The sequence below is a fragment of the Lotus japonicus genome, chromosome 4, assembly GCF_012489685.1.
Source record: "Lotus japonicus ecotype B-129 chromosome 4, LjGifu_v1.2".
Classification (NCBI taxonomy): domain Eukaryota; kingdom Viridiplantae; phylum Streptophyta; class Magnoliopsida; order Fabales; family Fabaceae; genus Lotus; species Lotus japonicus.
In genome coordinates, this window is record NC_080044.1 from 4,543,060 (window position 1) to 4,560,332 (window position 17,273).

The 17,273-nt window shown below is 36.6% G+C and overlaps 3 protein-coding genes across 3 annotated transcripts; 2 read left to right on the forward strand and 1 right to left on the reverse strand.

Annotated features, from left to right (window-relative positions):
- On the forward strand, window positions 1-1,840 carry LOC130716268 (uncharacterized). Its single transcript, XM_057566477.1, has 3 exons — window positions 1-1,222; window positions 1,291-1,467; window positions 1,550-1,840. The coding sequence occupies exons 1-3, from the start codon at window positions 146-148 to the stop codon at window positions 1,838-1,840; spliced, it is 1,545 nt and encodes a 514-aa protein (XP_057422460.1). The 5' UTR covers window positions 1-145.
- A 6-nt stretch (window positions 1,841-1,846) lies between these two features.
- LOC130716269 (uncharacterized) lies at window positions 1,847-3,442 on the reverse strand. The gene is made up of 2 exons (XM_057566478.1): window positions 2,817-3,442; window positions 1,847-2,735 (listed from the first exon to the last, which is right to left on the reverse strand). Exons 1-2 carry the CDS (start codon window positions 2,964-2,966, stop codon window positions 2,451-2,453), a joined length of 435 nt encoding a protein of 144 aa, XP_057422461.1. The 5' UTR covers window positions 2,967-3,442; the 3' UTR covers window positions 1,847-2,450.
- A 2,785-nt stretch (window positions 3,443-6,227) lies between these two features.
- Window positions 6,228-17,273, forward strand: LOC130715761 (uncharacterized). The gene is made up of 14 exons (XM_057565882.1): window positions 6,228-6,733; window positions 7,197-7,273; window positions 7,942-8,100; window positions 8,269-8,482; window positions 8,940-9,026; window positions 9,112-9,251; window positions 10,313-10,393; window positions 10,924-10,988; window positions 11,124-11,296; window positions 14,096-14,226; window positions 14,333-14,420; window positions 15,429-15,642; window positions 16,286-16,392; window positions 16,645-17,273. The coding sequence occupies exons 1-14, from the start codon at window positions 6,566-6,568 to the stop codon at window positions 17,050-17,052; spliced, it is 2,112 nt and encodes a 703-aa protein (XP_057421865.1). The 5' UTR covers window positions 6,228-6,565; the 3' UTR covers window positions 17,053-17,273.

The window sequence follows — 17,273 nt, forward strand, 5'->3', positions numbered from 1 at the left end:
TCAACAAAAGGTAATTTTTTTTTCTTTCTTTGTCATGCTTTTGTATAATTTGTCTAGATTTTTGTCATGCTTTTCTTGGTCACTGGTCTGCCTTAATGTAGAAATTGTCATGATTTTGCCAAATTTTATGTGATCATAGGGTTTGATGGAGGTTTTCAAAGAAGATATGCTACATGGTAGTGAACATAGACTATGTGTGAGACATCTCTATGCAAATATGAAAACTAAATTTGGAGGTGGTGTGCTTTTAAGAGATCTGATGATGGGTGCTGCCAAGGCTACATATGAAGCTGCCTGGAAAGAAAAGATGCTTCTGATAAAGGATGCCAATGAAAGTGCTTATCAGTGGTTGATGGAGAAGTCAACTTCAAGCTGGTGCAGACATGCATTTAGCCTTTACTCAAGATGTGATGTGGTCATGAACAACCTCTCTGAGGCTTTCAATGCAGCAATTATGTTGGCTAGGGACAAGCCTATTTTAACTATGATGGAGTGGATTAGGACCTATGTAATGGGAAGGTTTCCACAGATGATGGAGAAGCTGCACAAGCATCATGGACAGATCATGCCTAGGCCATTGAAGAGGATATTACATGAGGTTGATCACATTAAGAATTGGATCCCTAGGGTTGTTGGTGCTCAAAAGTATGAGGTTCGACATACTATCACTTTGGAGAGACATGTAATAAGCTTGAAGGATAAGAGCTGTACCTGCAGATTCTGGGAACTTAATGGCTTTCCTTGTAGACATGCTGCATCTGCACTTACTTTCAATGGCAATGATCCTAAACAATTTGTAGATGATTGCTACAAGAGGGAAGCCTACAATGCAACATATGAAAATTATGTGACTCCATTACCTGGCCCTAACCAGTGGATTGTCACCCCTCATGATCCTGTGTGCATTCTACCACCCATGTATAAGAGAAGTGCAGGGAGGCCAAAGAAATTGCGGAGGAGAGACCCATATGAAAATGATCCTAACCCAACTAAATTACAGAGGGGGGGTGCAACTTGGAAGTGCAGTAGGTGCAAGCAATATGGGCACAACAAGAGAGGATGTAAGAACCCTGTTCCAGAAGAGCAATCTGAAGTTGTACCAGAAGTTGATGAAGCTGTACCAGGTGAAACACAAGCTGCAACTGCACAAGATGATGGAGTACAACCTACAACTGCACAAGATGATGGAGTTCAACCTACAACTGCTCAGAAGAAACCAAAGGTAATTAATTCAAACACTGCTTCAAAAAATATGAAACCTATAATGATGGATCTTGTTTATTTCTGCAGAACAAGGGATTTAAAAAATGCAGTAGATGCAAGCAGTATGGACATTATAAAACAAGATGCAAGAACATCCCAGAGTTAATTGTAATGCCTCAGCCCCGCTCTCTTCCTGGGATTGTTATAAGGGAGCCTGTCAATCCTAATGTCACTGCCTCACTCCCTCTTAATTCTGGAAAAATGGTATTATAATAATTCATTTTCTGGTAAAATTATGCAATGAGTAACTGGTAAAAATTATGCTAACAATTGAATTTAATTTCAGAAAGAAAAGGTAGTGGAAGATCCAAGATATGTGGATGAAAATTGGCATAAGACCTATGCAGGGACTCATGGAGGAGCTACTACTTCATATGTCATGACTGGGAATCAGGGAGGAGCATCCACTTCTGGTTCTGTCCTTCAAGTTCAGATGGAGATTGAGACTTCCAGTACTGTTGAGAGGGTTGCAACTGAGATTCCAGAAGCCACAAGAGACCAAGTTATTGAAGATGGAGAAACTTTACCAACACAGTGCAGTGTTGTCCTTGACACAGCAATGGGGGAATCAACTTGACCTTGCATTGGATGAAGGGAAAGCTTTTTGAGTGTATGAAAAAAGCAAGGGAATCTTTCAAACTTTTTTAATGGTTCACATGGTTCTGAAGCAGTAGAATATGGACCACATGGCCACTATGGTCGACCCCTTACTTTTTTTGTATTATTTATGGGTGTATGTGGACCACTTACTTTGGCCACCAACTTGCTGAATTATAAGTGTTTTGATTATGTTTTAGGCTATGTTTTATCCTAGCCTTTCATCTTTGTTCAAACAATGACTAGTGGAGTAGTTTAACTCCTTATGTATTGCTGTTGATGGTTAACCTAATTCTAATTAGATGCCTCTTTTTGCTGTGTCATTTTAATCTTATTCAATGAGCCTATTCAATGTGTATAATGAATGAAGTTCAATGTGAACCAAAAGAAATAGCCTAAGAAATAAATGACATCAATAGTAGCCCAACAACTATTCTTCTTTTCATTAACTTCAGGGAATCCTTGCAATAAGTACATGATAGATATACAAAATACTTCATTAGCCTACATACTTCCATACACAAGATACAGGCATACTCCATACTTCCTTAGCCTACATACTCCATACTACCATCTTTCAACTAAACTTTTCAACCCTTTCTAATACATAAACTCCACACTGCTACCATCATTGCAAGGACAGTGAACAAGCATGCAATCTTCTTCTGGAATCTCTCAACTTCAAGCTTCTTCTTGAGTTTGTTAATCTTTTTATTCAAATCAGGAAGAACATGCACAGAGGTGACTGGGCCATTACCAATCTCAGAATTTAAACTCATTGCATCACTTTCAACTTGAGCATGCCTTCCCTGAGCTGCATTTCTTCCCATAAGTGGTTCATCAATCCAGAAAAAGAAACCACAAGAATCTGGAAACTGCAGCAGACATTGCAATTGGGTTACAAGATGAATACCATGAGATTAAAAAGCCTCAATTAAATACATTCATTCACTTACTTGCCATCTTCTGCACCTCAAAAATCTCCTATCTGGGTTTTCTCGAGTACCAGCTGTGTAGATGATGAGAGTGAGACCACATTGACACCTGGCCTTTCCACCTGCAGACATTGTCCTGGAACGGGAGGACGAAGCGGATGAAGAATTCATTCTTCAAGGCTCAAGACAACAGGAACGCACGCGATTCAGGGAGAAGAGAAGAGGAACTGGTGTGAAGAGGAAGTAGGAGAAGAGAATAGGAACTGGTGTGAAGAGGAAGTAGGAGAAGAGAAGAGGAGAACGCGATTCAGAAGAAGGAGAAGAGAAGAGGAACCCGATTCAGGAAATGGGTAATGGTTGGGGAATTGGGGAAATGGGTATGAACCCTAATTTCATTCACTTTCTGATGAATTGAGGAATTGGGAAATTGGCTGGGGAATTAGGAATGTTTAGTTAGTTTAGGTTTAGGTTTAGACTTAGGATGAGATTAAGTTTAATTGGGTTAATTATGTGTTTATTATATTAAGTTATATTATTTTTTTATTTTTTTAAGTGCCACGTCACATTTATTTACACAGTCAGCATGCCACTTCACCCCTCGCCGGAGCTCCGAGCTCCGGCGAGGACCGGCTCCAAACATTTTTGAACAAGAGGGACTGATGCCACAAATTTTTCTGGTCAGGGACCTGGTTCAGACGGCGAAACAAAGACAGGGACTAATTTGAGGATTAAGCCTTGTTTATTTGTTGTTGTTTTCATTTCTACTTGTATGGGTTTCTCTACCCATATATATATAATTTGGTTTGATTCTAAAAAACACTCTGTATTGAACGCTTTGGCTTTGATGGTGGAAGAGATGAAGTGGGGGCGTGGGGCACATCCAGATTCACACAAATTTTGGATTATGTAGGTTTTGAAAATTTGGAAATTTTATGGGGTTTGAAAGTTTGGGGATTTTGTGGGGTTTGAAAGTTTGGTGTTTTGGATTTTAGAGGTGGATGATGATGGAGATTGAAGATGAAGAGGATGGAGATGGATGATGATGATGGAGGGTTTAATTTAGGGATTAGGTTATTAGGTGATTTAATTTAGTGACTAAGGTTGTTTTTGTAATTTTAATTTTTTAATTATAACATTAAATTAAATTAAATTATTAATTGAATATATGGAAATTAAATTTAATTAAAAATTATGTGGATTATGCCACGTAAGCGTTGACCTGCCACTAGGCAATCTCGCCGGAACTCCGCCCTCCGGCGATGACTAATACCAAAATGTATGTAATTACAGGGAGATATCGCTTAGTATTTTCCGGGGAGGGACTAAAATCAAAATGCGCTACAAAGACAGGAACCAATTTGACCATTAACCCAACATTATATCTTTCTACAAAATTCCATGTGAAGCCGTAGTCAAACTGGTTGCTAATTGCTATGCTAAAAAACTCATTCAAATTCATTCTGGTTCCTGCATCACTGCCCCCCTGGTGAAGAAATGAAGAATATCATTGTGGAAGTGGCGAAGCACTGTGTTAGAGTTGCTGAGCATGGAGCAGAGTTAAAATGGTGTTTGTTCTCTTTCCTCTCAGTACATTGTGGCGATGCTATTTTAGTTTAACTTGCCGTTTACGCATGTTCTAAATTTTAGGTTTCATTTTCCTTCTCCTTCTTCAAGGCACTCTCAGATTACAAACAAAGGACAAAAAATTGAGATGCAGAGGAGAAGGGGAAATCTGATTTTATTTTTTTCAGCCTCTTCGATGAAACGGTGCGTAACGTAACCCTCATGTTGAATTCTGGATATAAATAGCCAAGTTGGTCCTTGAATGTGTCAACCGCCTTCAAGTTGGTCCCTAAACTTCTAAAATGTCTCCCGCGGTCCTTGAATGTGCCAAAAGTCATTCACGTTAGTCCCTCCGTTAATTTTAGTCAACTAACGGAGATGATGCGGCTGTTAAATGCTGACATGGACGGTTAAATGTTGACGTGGATCACATTAGGCAATTTAGTCCCTGAATATGACAAATGTAGACAATTTAGTCCCCGTGTTAAATTCACCATTTTTCAAAAAAAGGGTATGGGTGGGATTCGAAACAGGGACATAAGAGTGGCAAAACATGTCCTTTACCAGCAGAGCTATACAATGTAATGCTTATAAGCTGCACTATGTTTTATTTATTTAACTTCTAGTTAGCTATTAAATTGAAACATTCAATTCACTCCTAATTTCCAAAACATAATCTTAAATTAAAATCTAAACCTCTCTCTCACCCTCCTAGTTATCCTAGAAATTTAACAACTAAACCTAGAAAATTAACCCAGAAACCTAGTTGGGAACTATTTTGCTATCCAAACTGGTTGCAATCACCATATTAGATGAAGAAAATACAAAGTCTTCTTTTCTTTGCTTTTAGTTCTGTGTAGTGAGGATCAATTCAACTCAGAAACCCCAAAAGATCAAAACAAGAAAACCAAATATGCTTGCTATTTTGGTTAATGACTTCAATAGAAGACTGAAAACATATTCACCATATCACAGATTAAATCCTATGGGTCCTCCTTCAAGGTTGTCAAGGTGGTGGATAAAAATCATGTCTCTCTTCTATCGCTTCTTGTACTGTAATTTAATCAGATTGAAACCATTATAAGAATCAAGAAGTTAAATAAATACAACAGAGTGCAGATTACTTACATTATGTTGTATAGGTCAGTTGGCAAAGGAGTTGTTTTGCCACTCCTAACTCATAGTTTCGAATCCCACCTACACCTTTTTTGAAAAATTGTGAATTTAACCCGGGGACTAAATTGTCTATATTTGCCATATTCAGGGACTAAATTGCTTAACGTTATCCACGTCAACATTTAACCGTCCATGTCAGCATTTAACAGCCACATCATCTCCGTTAGTGGACCAAAATTGACGGAGGGACTAATGTGAATGACTTTTGCCACATTCAGGGACCACGGGAAGCATTTTAAAAGTTTAGGGACCAACTTGAAGGCAGTTGACACATTCAAGGACCAACTTGGCTATTTACCCGTTGAATTCTAGTTTCAAAATTCTTCTATGGTGCAGTAAATGTGCTTGACTGAGATTCCTTTCGAGGAGTCATATAATTTTGTTGCGAGCGTAGTACGTTAATGTAGTGATTCAGCACTTCATTCTTTAAATAAGTGGTCGGGTTCCCAACTCTTGTGAATGAAAAAAACTCATTAACAAGCCGGCTTAGTGCGCTCAATGTGGGGCGAGCGATTAGTCTCATTGATTATGTAAATTTTTTTTTTTTGGAAAGTGGATTATGTAATTTCAATTGTATTGTTGTTAATTGTCAAAAAAATTGCATTGTTGTTAATATTGGTTGACCTGAACAAAAAATATTCACCTTAAAATTTTAATTAGTGAAAATATGGTTTTATAATAAATTTTAAATATGTATTAATCAGCAAGATGGTATATTACTTACAAATGAGATGACACATGGGTGAACAAGTATATCTGCTAAATGAGGTAGTGAGGAGCAAAAATAGGGTCCTCTTGACTGGTTCTCCTTAATCATCAACATAGGCTCTAAATCAAAATTTTCTCTTTCAGATTTTCAGACACTGATCCACCTCACCTGAGTCTCCGATTTCCCTTTTTTTCTGGGTTTTCTAATGTTCTTCAGATAGGGATAAGGAGAAAGACAGGGAGAGAAAATTATACATTGAAAAAGAAAAAGGGACATACATATATAGAGTGTAACATAAGAAAGTGTAATTATAAACATAAAAATGTGGGTGTTTTATATGTTCTCATTACCTCTCACTATTGGCATGGTGATTTTTACTTTGAGATATTTCTCTGGACCTGATGTGCCTGCATATGTGTTCTTCACGGTGGCATACACATGGTTCTGCTCCCTCTCCATCATCATCCTCGTCCCTGCTGACATATGGACGGTATTTCCATCTTTTGGATTTCTCTGTTGGTTCATCTATGAGCACAATATATATTGACATAGAAAAGTATTCGTAGACATCTGCATATTGCAAACACCCAACAAATACTTAGAGTTATAAAGGAAGAAAAGACAAAGAAGTAATAGATGTGAGATGAAGAGATAAACAGAGAGAAAAATAAGGTGTTTTTGCTTGTCTGCACTGTTTGGGTGGCTAAGTATCATTATTGGTTGACATGATGACCTAAAGCTCAAGATACTATTAAACTATCTTCAGTACAAGCTGTAAGAAGTTTAGACATTCATGGCATAATGAGTTTCTAGTGGAGTATGTTACTCAAAAAGTTTGTGCTCTTAAGAGGAATCAATCATTGAACAAATAGAGTGAAGTTAGAGAGTTTATTTCTTTTATTAACAGCTATTTTATTGTTTTTGATATTAAGATATTTCCCTTCATTGACTAGACACTAAATTGGGATGTAAGCGGAGCGATATCCGTCTTATGGAGTTTGTCATATTGGAGTACCTTCTTACTTACATGGTATGCTGTTTCCCTTTTATAAAGCTTTGAATAATGTTATCATCAAATGATGCCTTGTACCCCTGTTGATCAATGCCTTTGAATTTAAATGACTCTTTGATATAATGTTTGGTATACCGTATATGTCTTCTACACATATTCAAATTGTTTTTCAGCTAGCCCCAGCTATCCCTTGTTTTATACCATGTTAAATATATATTTACACACGTGCACTTGCACTGAGAGGAAAAAGAAGCAGCAGCTAGAAGACTATTGCATATAGAATAAAGGGCAAACCGGTGCTATAAAGCTCCCGTTGTGCGCGAGGTTCCGGACCCACTTTGTGGATCTAATGTAGAAAGCCTTACCTTTCATTTTAGCAAAGAGTGATTTCATGGCTCGAACCTCCGTGTGACCGTAAAGTCACATGGCAACAATAGAATATAGCAAGGCTCGCCCTCACTATTGCATATAGAATATCTCCACTATTTTTGTTATTGACTGTACTTCAATTTTTTCAGAAGTTATCCTAACTGATATGAAGTTGCGTACTTCATTGATATGATATTTTACTCATTTTCCCTTTACTTATGCTATAGCTCTGGTGGGAGTCAATTAGGAAATTTATGACAGCTAGGTTAATAGAAATGCACACTCATATTTTTGTATTAAATTATTTCTCTAAACAGGGTTGTGGTTCCCACTATTCAGGGTTATGAAGATGCTGGAGACTTCACAGTCAAAGCCAGATTGAAGACCAGCTTGCATGGAAACCTTGTTTTCTATCTATCTGTTGGGTCTGTAGGACTTTTCGGATTGATATTACTAATTTCTCTACACAAGGATTGGTTTGCTTCTTTCTTTTACCTTTGTTAATATTTTTCATTTATTTACTTGAATCACTAAATGCAATCCCTTATTGTATTATCTTCTGACTGGTTTTACAATAAATTTTACTGCCAAGTTCCACACACTGCCAGATTACCCTATCTAATTATATTCTTAATAATTTGCAGGAGTGGTAATATAATGGGGTTTGCCATGGCTTGTTCTAACACATTTGGACTGGTTACCGGTGCATTTCTACTTGGATTTGGTTTGAGTGAAATTCCAAAGGGCATTTGGTTCAATGCAGATTGGACTACTCAGCAAAAAATTCTTTCCCACAAAGTTGCAAAAATGGCAGTCAAATTGGATGATGCTCATCAAGATTTTTCAAATGCTATTGTTGTAAGTTAGTCATACCATTGGCCAGTATTGATCTTCTAACATTTAAATTTGCATTGTGTATAAAATCTTCCCATTCTTTGAAATATTAGTGTATCTTCTCCTGGAAGTAGGGTGCAATCCTGAAGCATGGTTAAGTTATGAAATTTCTAGAATTTCTGTCAGTTCGAATGAACTTAAAAATAAAAGATGGCATGTAAATATCTCTATTTGTTACATTGTGGAATTTAAAAAGGAAATGGGAATAATTGAATACAAAAATGTTGCAAAACCTACATGGATCTAAGTCTTGAGTCCTGCAATATCAATCACATTTCTTGCTATGGATCCATATTCAGACAATTTCCACTTTCTTCCTTTTGGTGTGTGTATAACAGTAGTAATCATATAATATCACATATACTCTCTTTTTATCATTTATTTTTTACAGATATGATTTTTGATGGTGTGGTATTCTCAGATCACACAGGCAACATCAAAGCAAATGTCGAAGCGAGATTCTTTGAGACCCTACATGAATATAATTGACAAAATGTTGGTTGAGATGGTAATCTCTAATAGTACATACATGCAGGTGCTTAGATTCAAAATGTTTTGTTTACTAAGTGCTCAAATGACATTGGTTTTTCCAGTTGAAGGAAGACCCCTCCTTCAAACCGCAGGGTGGGAGACTAGGAGAAAGTGACATGGACTATGATACAGATGAGAAATCAATGGCAGCGTTAAGGCGTCATCTTAGAAGAGCTCGTGAGCAGTATTATCGATATAGAAGGTATACTCTGAAGTCTGATCTGACTTGGTACAGAAGTTGGTACATGGTTCTAAGTTCTTCTCATGTAGATCTATCAAAATAAGGATTCATTTGATGACCAGCTTCTGCCTGGTGGGCTTATATGCACAGTTCTTGTATGAGTAATAGTTTCTTCTTTAAGAAACTTCATTTCTCTGCTCTGTCTTTTTTGTTGAACTAGCTCAAAACTGCATTACATTTTGATACTTAAGTCTTAAATGCAATATGGTTAGGAAAATATTTGGCAATGAGTAGCTGTGTGATTAGGTCCACATCACAAAAGCTAGAACCCACACTAGAATCCCATACATCCAATGGAACCCAGGTTCCATATCTTGCCATTGGATCCTAACATCCCACCACGCTTCGGCACCCACGCAGGCTGGCTATGCACTAACTCCTTGACAAGTCCCGAGCAAACACTGCAATGTTGGCATCAATCCTCGCGCCGCTCATTTTCAGCTGAGAGACATGGTGAAAGGTTTTGATACCATATAAGAACTGTGTAAGAACCTTGGGAGAACCATATCATACAAGCTAGCCATTGTAGTTGGAGAGCCCAATGCCTTATAAAATCTACACTAGAATCTCATACTTCAAATTTGGGACCCAAGTCCCAAATATTGCAATTGGATCCCAACAGTGTGTTTGGTTCAAAACTTTCAAATGACAAAAAGTGAGCATATATCTTTTTATGGATTGGGCAAAAGTCTCTTCACATTGCACTCAACAGCTGTCCAAACACAAAATCTTTTTATACATATAAGTGCCTATGATGCATTAGAACATTGTTGGGAAACTATTAATCTTATGCAGCGAGTTGATTTTAAACCTCATTTTCTTTTTCCAGATCCTTTCTTTATTTCTTTTTCTACACATATTTCTTACAGAAAATTTTTTGATAGCTTCATTACTGACATGCCAGTATGCCACTGTGTCACAACATACCATTAGACTTCACCATGTTACACTTGGTTTTAGTATATATAATATAAAAATTATCTTCAAGCACTAAATACATTCTATCATTATTGCATTTGCAGTGAATATACAAAATTTGTCATAGATGCCCTTGAGCTGGAGGATACCATAAAGAATTATGAGCGTCGGGATTCTACAGGATGGTAAGCTCTTTAACTTAAACTTGTTTTTCTCGCTTTTGTTTTTTTTTTTCCTCTCTTATTTTTTTAAGAATGGACTACTGCTGTAGATTCTGTGACAGATGATAGTTGTTCACCTCTTATGGGAAAGGGAGGGTTCAATATTCCTAGTTTCTGTTGCATCAATTTGATATGGAATTTAGTCCAAAAACTCATTGGTGAATAGTGGAATTTAAACTTAGTGCGTAATGGAGTATTTAAGTGAGTAGTTGTGACTCTTTAATAATTGTAACAGTCACTTGTCATACACTCATATACTATAAGTACACGTATATGCGATGCATAAATTAACAGAGGAATACAAGAAAAGTTCAGCCACTAAACACCTCCTCTTACTCTAACTTTCTACTAAATTATACATTACATATAGTCTATCATATTCTACATTTCCTTGAGTGTGTTAGTTTCTATAATCAGCTCTATAATGCCACCAACAGAAGTAATTTGCAGTAGCTCTATATTATTATTTAAATATTTGCATTCCATTCTTGCAGGAAATATATGTCATGCTTGAGGCCTGAACGAACAGGAAAAGTAGGTGCACTTTTGGATACAATTGGTACTTACTACATTTTAAATTTATTTCTCTTTCTTTTATTTTAGTACTAGTACATGTGTTAGCTTTTCACATATTTTTACTTATTAGTTACTTAATAGAAAAATTAAATCCGGCTGAAATGTTGATTTATGACAGAGTTTCTATGGCGATGTGTATTAAGGAAACAGCTTGAGAAATCATTGGCTGTTATATTGGGTTGCATCTCATGTGCAATTCTATTAGCAGAGGCTACCATACCCAGTGGGGTTGATTTATCCCTTTTCTCTATCCTAGTACATGCTGGAGGCAAGCATGAGGTGCTAGTGCAGGTAAAATTTGTAGACATTTTCTTTGAGAAATTATCTTTCTCTTTCTTAATTCATTCCTGTTCTGGCTATATTTTTTCCTTACATGTCATAATCAAGGTTAATTCACTTCTTATTAAAACCATTAACAATTGATTTCACAGATTTGAGGTTAGTAAGAAGAAAATTTGAAGACGAAAGAAGTGGAATCGATTAATTTACCATGAAATGTTTTTTCCTAAGTGAATTTTTAGAAATCCTTTAACAATTGATTCTAAAGTCAAAGTCAATTCTAGAGAGAAGTTTTTGTATATAAGAATTGATTCTGAGGAAAAAAAGTTGATCCAAACATGCAATGGTGTGAATAAAACCAAAAGTGGCTCAGAGGCTTGCTTCATTTTGTGTTCAAATTATTGATATTGATTGTAGAAAGAAACTTTTCTGATATATATAAACTTGTTAGTAGTAATAATGTAGTATTAGCCCACAAAACCAAATTTGAGGTTAGTAAGAAACCAGAAAATTTGAAGTTGAAAGAAGTGGAATCAATTAATTTAACATGAAATGTTTTTGCCTAAGTGAATGTTTAGAAATCCTTTTACAATTGATTCTGTTTGGAGAGAAGTTTCTGTATATTAGAGTTGATTCTAATGAAAAAGAAGTTGATCCAAACATGGTATGATGCGAATAAAACGAAAAGTGGCTCAAAGGCTTGCTTTATTTTGAGTTCAAAGTTATTGATATTGATTGCAGAAGGGAACTATTCTGCTCTATATAAACCTGTTTAGTAGTAATTAGCCTGCAAAACCACACTTGCAATGCTGATAGTGTAAGTCAAAATCACTATGCCACCTACTAACATTGCAGGATTGGTAAGTCAAGGAAATTAATGCATTGTCAAAGGGGTAGATGGTAGGTGCAGCCCATTGTTGAAAATGCAAATATGCATACACACACAATGCATTGAAATTGGCTTGGTTTCAGCTTCTATAAATATGAGAGAAAGCTGAAGCAAAATGCATCCCAGCAATTGAATCCCAGCAATTGTGTCCCATGGTAGAGAGCAAATCCAGCAGGATGTAGTTTCTCAAGCTTTAAGCTTTTATCTGTTGTTTTTTCTTATACTCTTGGTTTAGAGTGTTGTGAGGTTTGATCAGATAATAGCTTTGGAGAGTGTGGGTGTACTGGGGTTGTGGGGTAGTTGAGAGAAATATCTGTGTGTTGTAATAATTTTCACATAGTGTTTATTCTCTGGTTGTCGGTTTTGACAACGGCCGTGGTTTTTCTCCGGTTTTGGAGTTTCCACGTTAAATCCTTGTGTTGTGATTGTGTCACCGTTTTTATCTCTCTATGCCGATTTCCTAACAACTGGTATCAGAGCCGATGGTTCGACCATGGTGACGGCTTTGAGGATAGCTTCCGCTCGGAGCCACGATGATACTGTGAAACTGCTGTTTTGAAGGTTCTCTCGGGAACCTGCCTGATGCACGGTTTTCAGTTGGTATGTGGCAGTGCTGTGATAGAGAGATTGTATTTTGACTTGTTGCAAGTCATGGATGGTCGATGCAATCAGGACTACACAAGGTGGACATGTAATTGTCCAGGTGACACACAAGCATTGGTTGGCATTAATGCAAGATGTGTGGTGATAGCACATGGGCATTGGCTGACATGGATGCAAGGTGTGTGGTGATAGCGTGCGGGCATTGGTTGGCGTTGATGCAAGGTACGTGGTTATGTCGATGGCTGATGAACTTCCGGAGAAAGCCAACATGGAGGTTGCACCATAAATTTTCAGCAAGGTTTCGACATGTGTAAATTCTTGGAATGGTTTAGTTCCAAGTGAAGATAATTCTTGGAATGGTTTAATTCCAAGTGAAGTGAAATTCTTGGGATGGTTTAATTCCAAGTGAAGTGTACTCATTATGGTGGAGTATGATAGTTTTCTTTGCCGGTATAGGCAATGAGAACTATGATTGTCGGAGTAGACAATGAAACATATGATTGTCGGTATAGACAATGATTGTCGATGAAGACAATGGAAGCGGAAGATGCATGTTGAGTGGGAGCATAGTGTGATGTGGTGTTGATGAAGGTGTGAAGATCAACTGAAGTCAATCTTCAAGTGGGAGATTGTAAGTCAAAATCACTATGCCACCTACTAACATTGCAGGATTGGTAAGTCAAGGAAATTAATGCATTGTCAAAGGGGTAGATGGTAGGTGCAGCCCATTGTTGAAAATGCAAATATGCATACACACACAATGCATTGAAATTGGCTTGGTTTCAGCTTCTATAAATATGAGAGAAAGCTGAAGCAAAATGCATCCCAGCAATTGAATCCCAGCAATTGTGTCCCATGGTAGAGAGCAAATCCAGCAGGATGTAGTTTCTCAAGCTTTAAGCTTTTATCTGTTGTTTTTTCTTATACTCTTGGTTTAGAGTGTTGTGAGGTTTGATCAGATAATAGCTTTGGAGAGTGTGGGTGTACTGGGGTTGTGGGGTAGTTGAGAGAAATATCTGTGTGTTGTAATAATTTTCACATAGTGTTTATTCTCTGGTTGTCGGTTTTGACAACGGCCGTGGTTTTTCTCCGGTTTTGGAGTTTCCACGTTAAATCCTTGTGTTGTGATTGTGTCACCGTTTTTATCTCTCTATGCCGATTTCCTAACAGATAGGTTGCACAACTCTTAGAGAAGAAACATGCCTTAAAAGTTATATTGTTTAGGCAGTTAGTTGCAATTTATTTTGACTCATACATGAAATTATTATTTTTCTCATTCTTCATCTTGTTGTAAACTGATTATTGGATTATTTTCACAGTTAGCTGCTTTCATCCCCTTGATGTATATGTGTGTCTGCACGTATTTTTCCTTGTTTAAAATGGGAACGATGATGTTTTACTCACTAACACCAAGACAAACTAGCTCAGTTAGCTTGCTTATGATATGCTCGTAAGTTTTTCACCTTTTTTTCTTATATTACCTAATATTTTTAGTCATTCATGTGATGCATGGTTATTCTAAATCACTTCCCTGTACATCTAACTTCTTTTTGTAGGATGGTTGCAAGATATGCAGCACCAATTTCGTACAATTTTCTCAATCTCATTAATCTTGGTGGAGATAGGAAAACCATTTTTGAAAAGGTATTTTACTGTTGTCTGGTCCTTAACTTCATATGCTACAAATATGATGTTGTCTTCTAGCATGTTTAGATCAGTTTTTCTTTCTACAGAATCAATACTAACAGGCAGAAGCTATTAAGAGAAGTTTCTTCCCATAATTGGTTTTAGCTTTAGAATCAATTCTAGAAGGATTTTCAAACATACACTTCAATCAATAGCGTTCCTAGCTAATCTACATCACTTGTTACAAGAATTAATGTACATAATAACGATAAGAAGTGATAGTGATATTAATTGCAGATGGCGGGTCATGGAGGAAAACCAAAATCCCGTCATACATAACAAATACCATCGGAATATGGCTGAAATGGCATCCATATAGCTGGATATCGGCCATGGCGGAAATCTAGAAAACCACATGGCGGATATTTGATAACATTTTAGTGACCCTTTGTTTCATATACTTCTAAGGGAAAATGATTTTGGAAAAGTGAGTTCTATTTTCAAAGTACTCAAAGTAAAACTGTATCACTGTATCTTTCTTTAAAATTTAATGCACTTTCTGTTGAATAAATAATAGATAGCTCCTAATCATTTAAAAAACAGACTCTCTGAAGTGGATCCATGCCATCCTCCAAAAGTAAGACTCAATGATCAAAAGCTTGGAGAAAATGATAATTTCTGTCATTGAAATTGCTAATTTAAGACAAACAGACATATGCTTATTTTACAGAAACTTAAATATAGATTAATACTATATATAAATATAATTGACATATTCCAAAAGAAAATATGGCATTCTCTGTCACCCTTAAATAATTGATTCAAACTTTTTCTGTCACTTTGTACATTGAAGTAAGTCCCTGGTGAAGCAATGTAATCAACATAATGTTGTGCAGTGAGAATTCTTGAGAGATGTTTCCATTAAACAGCCATTAGAATAATATCAGATGATATCAACTCCAGCATTGCAATTTGGTTCCTTTCAAAAAATTGATATTAACTCCAGCGTGTAAAACTTTTGTGCAGAGGATGGGAAACATTGATGATGCTGTTCCTTTTTTTGGGAAAGGTTTTAACAAAATTTACCCTGTCATCATGGTTATATACACCTCACTAATAGCTGGCAATTTTTTTAACCGTGTCATCACTTATTGTGGGAATTGGAGAATATTCAAGTTTAGTGATGATGCAGAAGATATGGATGGATTTGACCCATCTGGAGTAATAATTTTGCAGAGAGGTGAGTTCAAGCTTCATAGTTACTATATTTTGAGCATAACACATTTGACATTTTTATCATGTGCAGCTACTGTTAGTGTGGTAGAAATATGATAAATACACCTTTGGTTTGAATGCCTTCTCTTTTGAATAGAAAAATAATATATTTATTGGAACTTGGAAGAGTGAAAAAAAAATGAACAAAGAAAGATCAAAGGAAGGGGGAAAATGGTGGTTAGAAAAACAAAACCTTAAAACCAATAAGGAAAAGTCCCTTAGGCTTAGGCCTTAGGGTATGTTTCGATGGAGGATTTTGAAAGGAAAGGGAGGACAATTTTTTTTATTTTTTAACTAAGAGAATTATATAATGTGTATGATAATAAATAAGTGATTAGTATTAGTACAAAGAAAGTCCAACATAGTTGGCAGATAGTCGAGTCGCTTAAGCATGGTAATATTGGTTTGATCTATAGCTTTGTGTATGGGAGACTTTAATTACTAGAAGAGACAAAACCTACTTAAGTGATCTCTACGCCTCAATTTGACGGAGCTACTCTTGGTGCACAAACCAAAAAAAAAAGGATCAGTATACTAAGTTTGTTCTAATATAACATTTTATATCTTCCATTCTAAAAACTTATCATATTATCATATTTTTTCCTCAGAGCGTTCTCTTATCCAGCAAGGGCACAAAGTCGGTGAGCTTGTTTTTCCTTTAGCTAGGAGTTTCAGCATGAGTGTGGATGTTGAGTCTGCCAGCGGGACTGCCATGGTACATGTCTAAAACCACTTGCTTATGATCATTTTTTTTCAAATCTTAGAAAGCTAAACCATTGATAAGCAATAAATCAGTGAGCAAAGATTTGTAGAACAAGAAAGATTCGTGTACCACTTCTATGAGTGTATATGGGTTGTTACTGTTATGATGTATACGAATTGGGACTGTTTGGAGAATTAGCCAGATGGTATATCAACGTTAGTTTTCTATGTTACTTAATATCATTATCCCTCTCTTCTTCTTCAGGTTCTGGATGAGAGTATCAATACCAACTTGGTGGAGGCCGAGAATGAAGGAACTCAGAGTGAATTGAGCAGAAAAATAAGCAGCAGAAAGTATGCAGCATTAAGACCAAACTTGAATGAGGAGGATTCAAGTAAAGATTTGAATCAGGAAGGAGTTTCTTCCTCCTTAACAAATGATGCTAGTAGTTCTCAGAACATTACTTCGCCGCCATCATCTGCATTAGCCTCAAAATGGACATCAATGATGCACGGATTGAAAAGCTTTAGATCTAACATGGACTCCAATAGGTTCATTCCTCTTGGTAATGCTCAGACATCTACTCACTCACACCCTTCATCTGAATCCCTTGATGACATATTTGAGAGATTGAAACTTCCTCCTTCAGAACACAGAGATTCTGGAGACTAGAATGATCATGGGGTGGACTTCAATTACATGGTGATTGCAAGATAAACTGAACGAAAACTCTTCCTACCGATTAAAGTGTTATCGTGAGGAAAGAAGTGTGATCTGAGGATAGATTTATGCAGAACTATATGAACAGGTCTCACATTGTGATCATCATTCATCACCAAGTGTGAGATTTCTGTTTGTTGGTTCTGCAGAATAAAACAAGTAGAATTTGGACA

What these genes read in the sequence shown, in the direction of transcription:
- LOC130715761 (XM_057565882.1), top strand. Translation starts at nt 6,566, where the DNA reads ATGTGGGTGTTTTATATGTTCTCATTACCTCTCACTATTGGCATGGTG. An exon ending in CGTCGGGATTCTACAGGATG is followed by an intron (nt 10,394 to 10,923) that starts GTAAGCTCTTTA and finishes CCATTCTTGCAG; the next exon opens with GAAATATATGTCATGCTTGA. An exon ending in GGAAAACCATTTTTGAAAAG is followed by an intron (nt 14,421 to 15,428) that starts GTATTTTACTGT and finishes ACTTTTGTGCAG; the next exon opens with AGGATGGGAAACATTGATGA.
- LOC130716269 (XM_057566478.1), bottom strand. Translation starts at nt 2,966, where the DNA reads ATGAATTCTTCATCCGCTTCGTCCTCCCGTTCCAGGACAATGTCTGCA. An exon ending in TGAGGTGCAGAAGATGGCAA is followed by an intron (nt 2,736 to 2,816) that starts GTAAGTGAATGA and finishes TGTCTGCTGCAG; the next exon opens with TTTCCAGATTCTTGTGGTTT.
- LOC130716268 (XM_057566477.1), top strand. Translation starts at nt 146, where the DNA reads ATGGAGGTTTTCAAAGAAGATATGCTACATGGTAGTGAACATAGACTA. An exon ending in CTGCTCAGAAGAAACCAAAG is followed by an intron (nt 1,223 to 1,290) that starts GTAATTAATTCA and finishes TTATTTCTGCAG; the next exon opens with AACAAGGGATTTAAAAAATG. An exon ending in CTCTTAATTCTGGAAAAATG is followed by an intron (nt 1,468 to 1,549) that starts GTATTATAATAA and finishes ATTTAATTTCAG; the next exon opens with AAAGAAAAGGTAGTGGAAGA.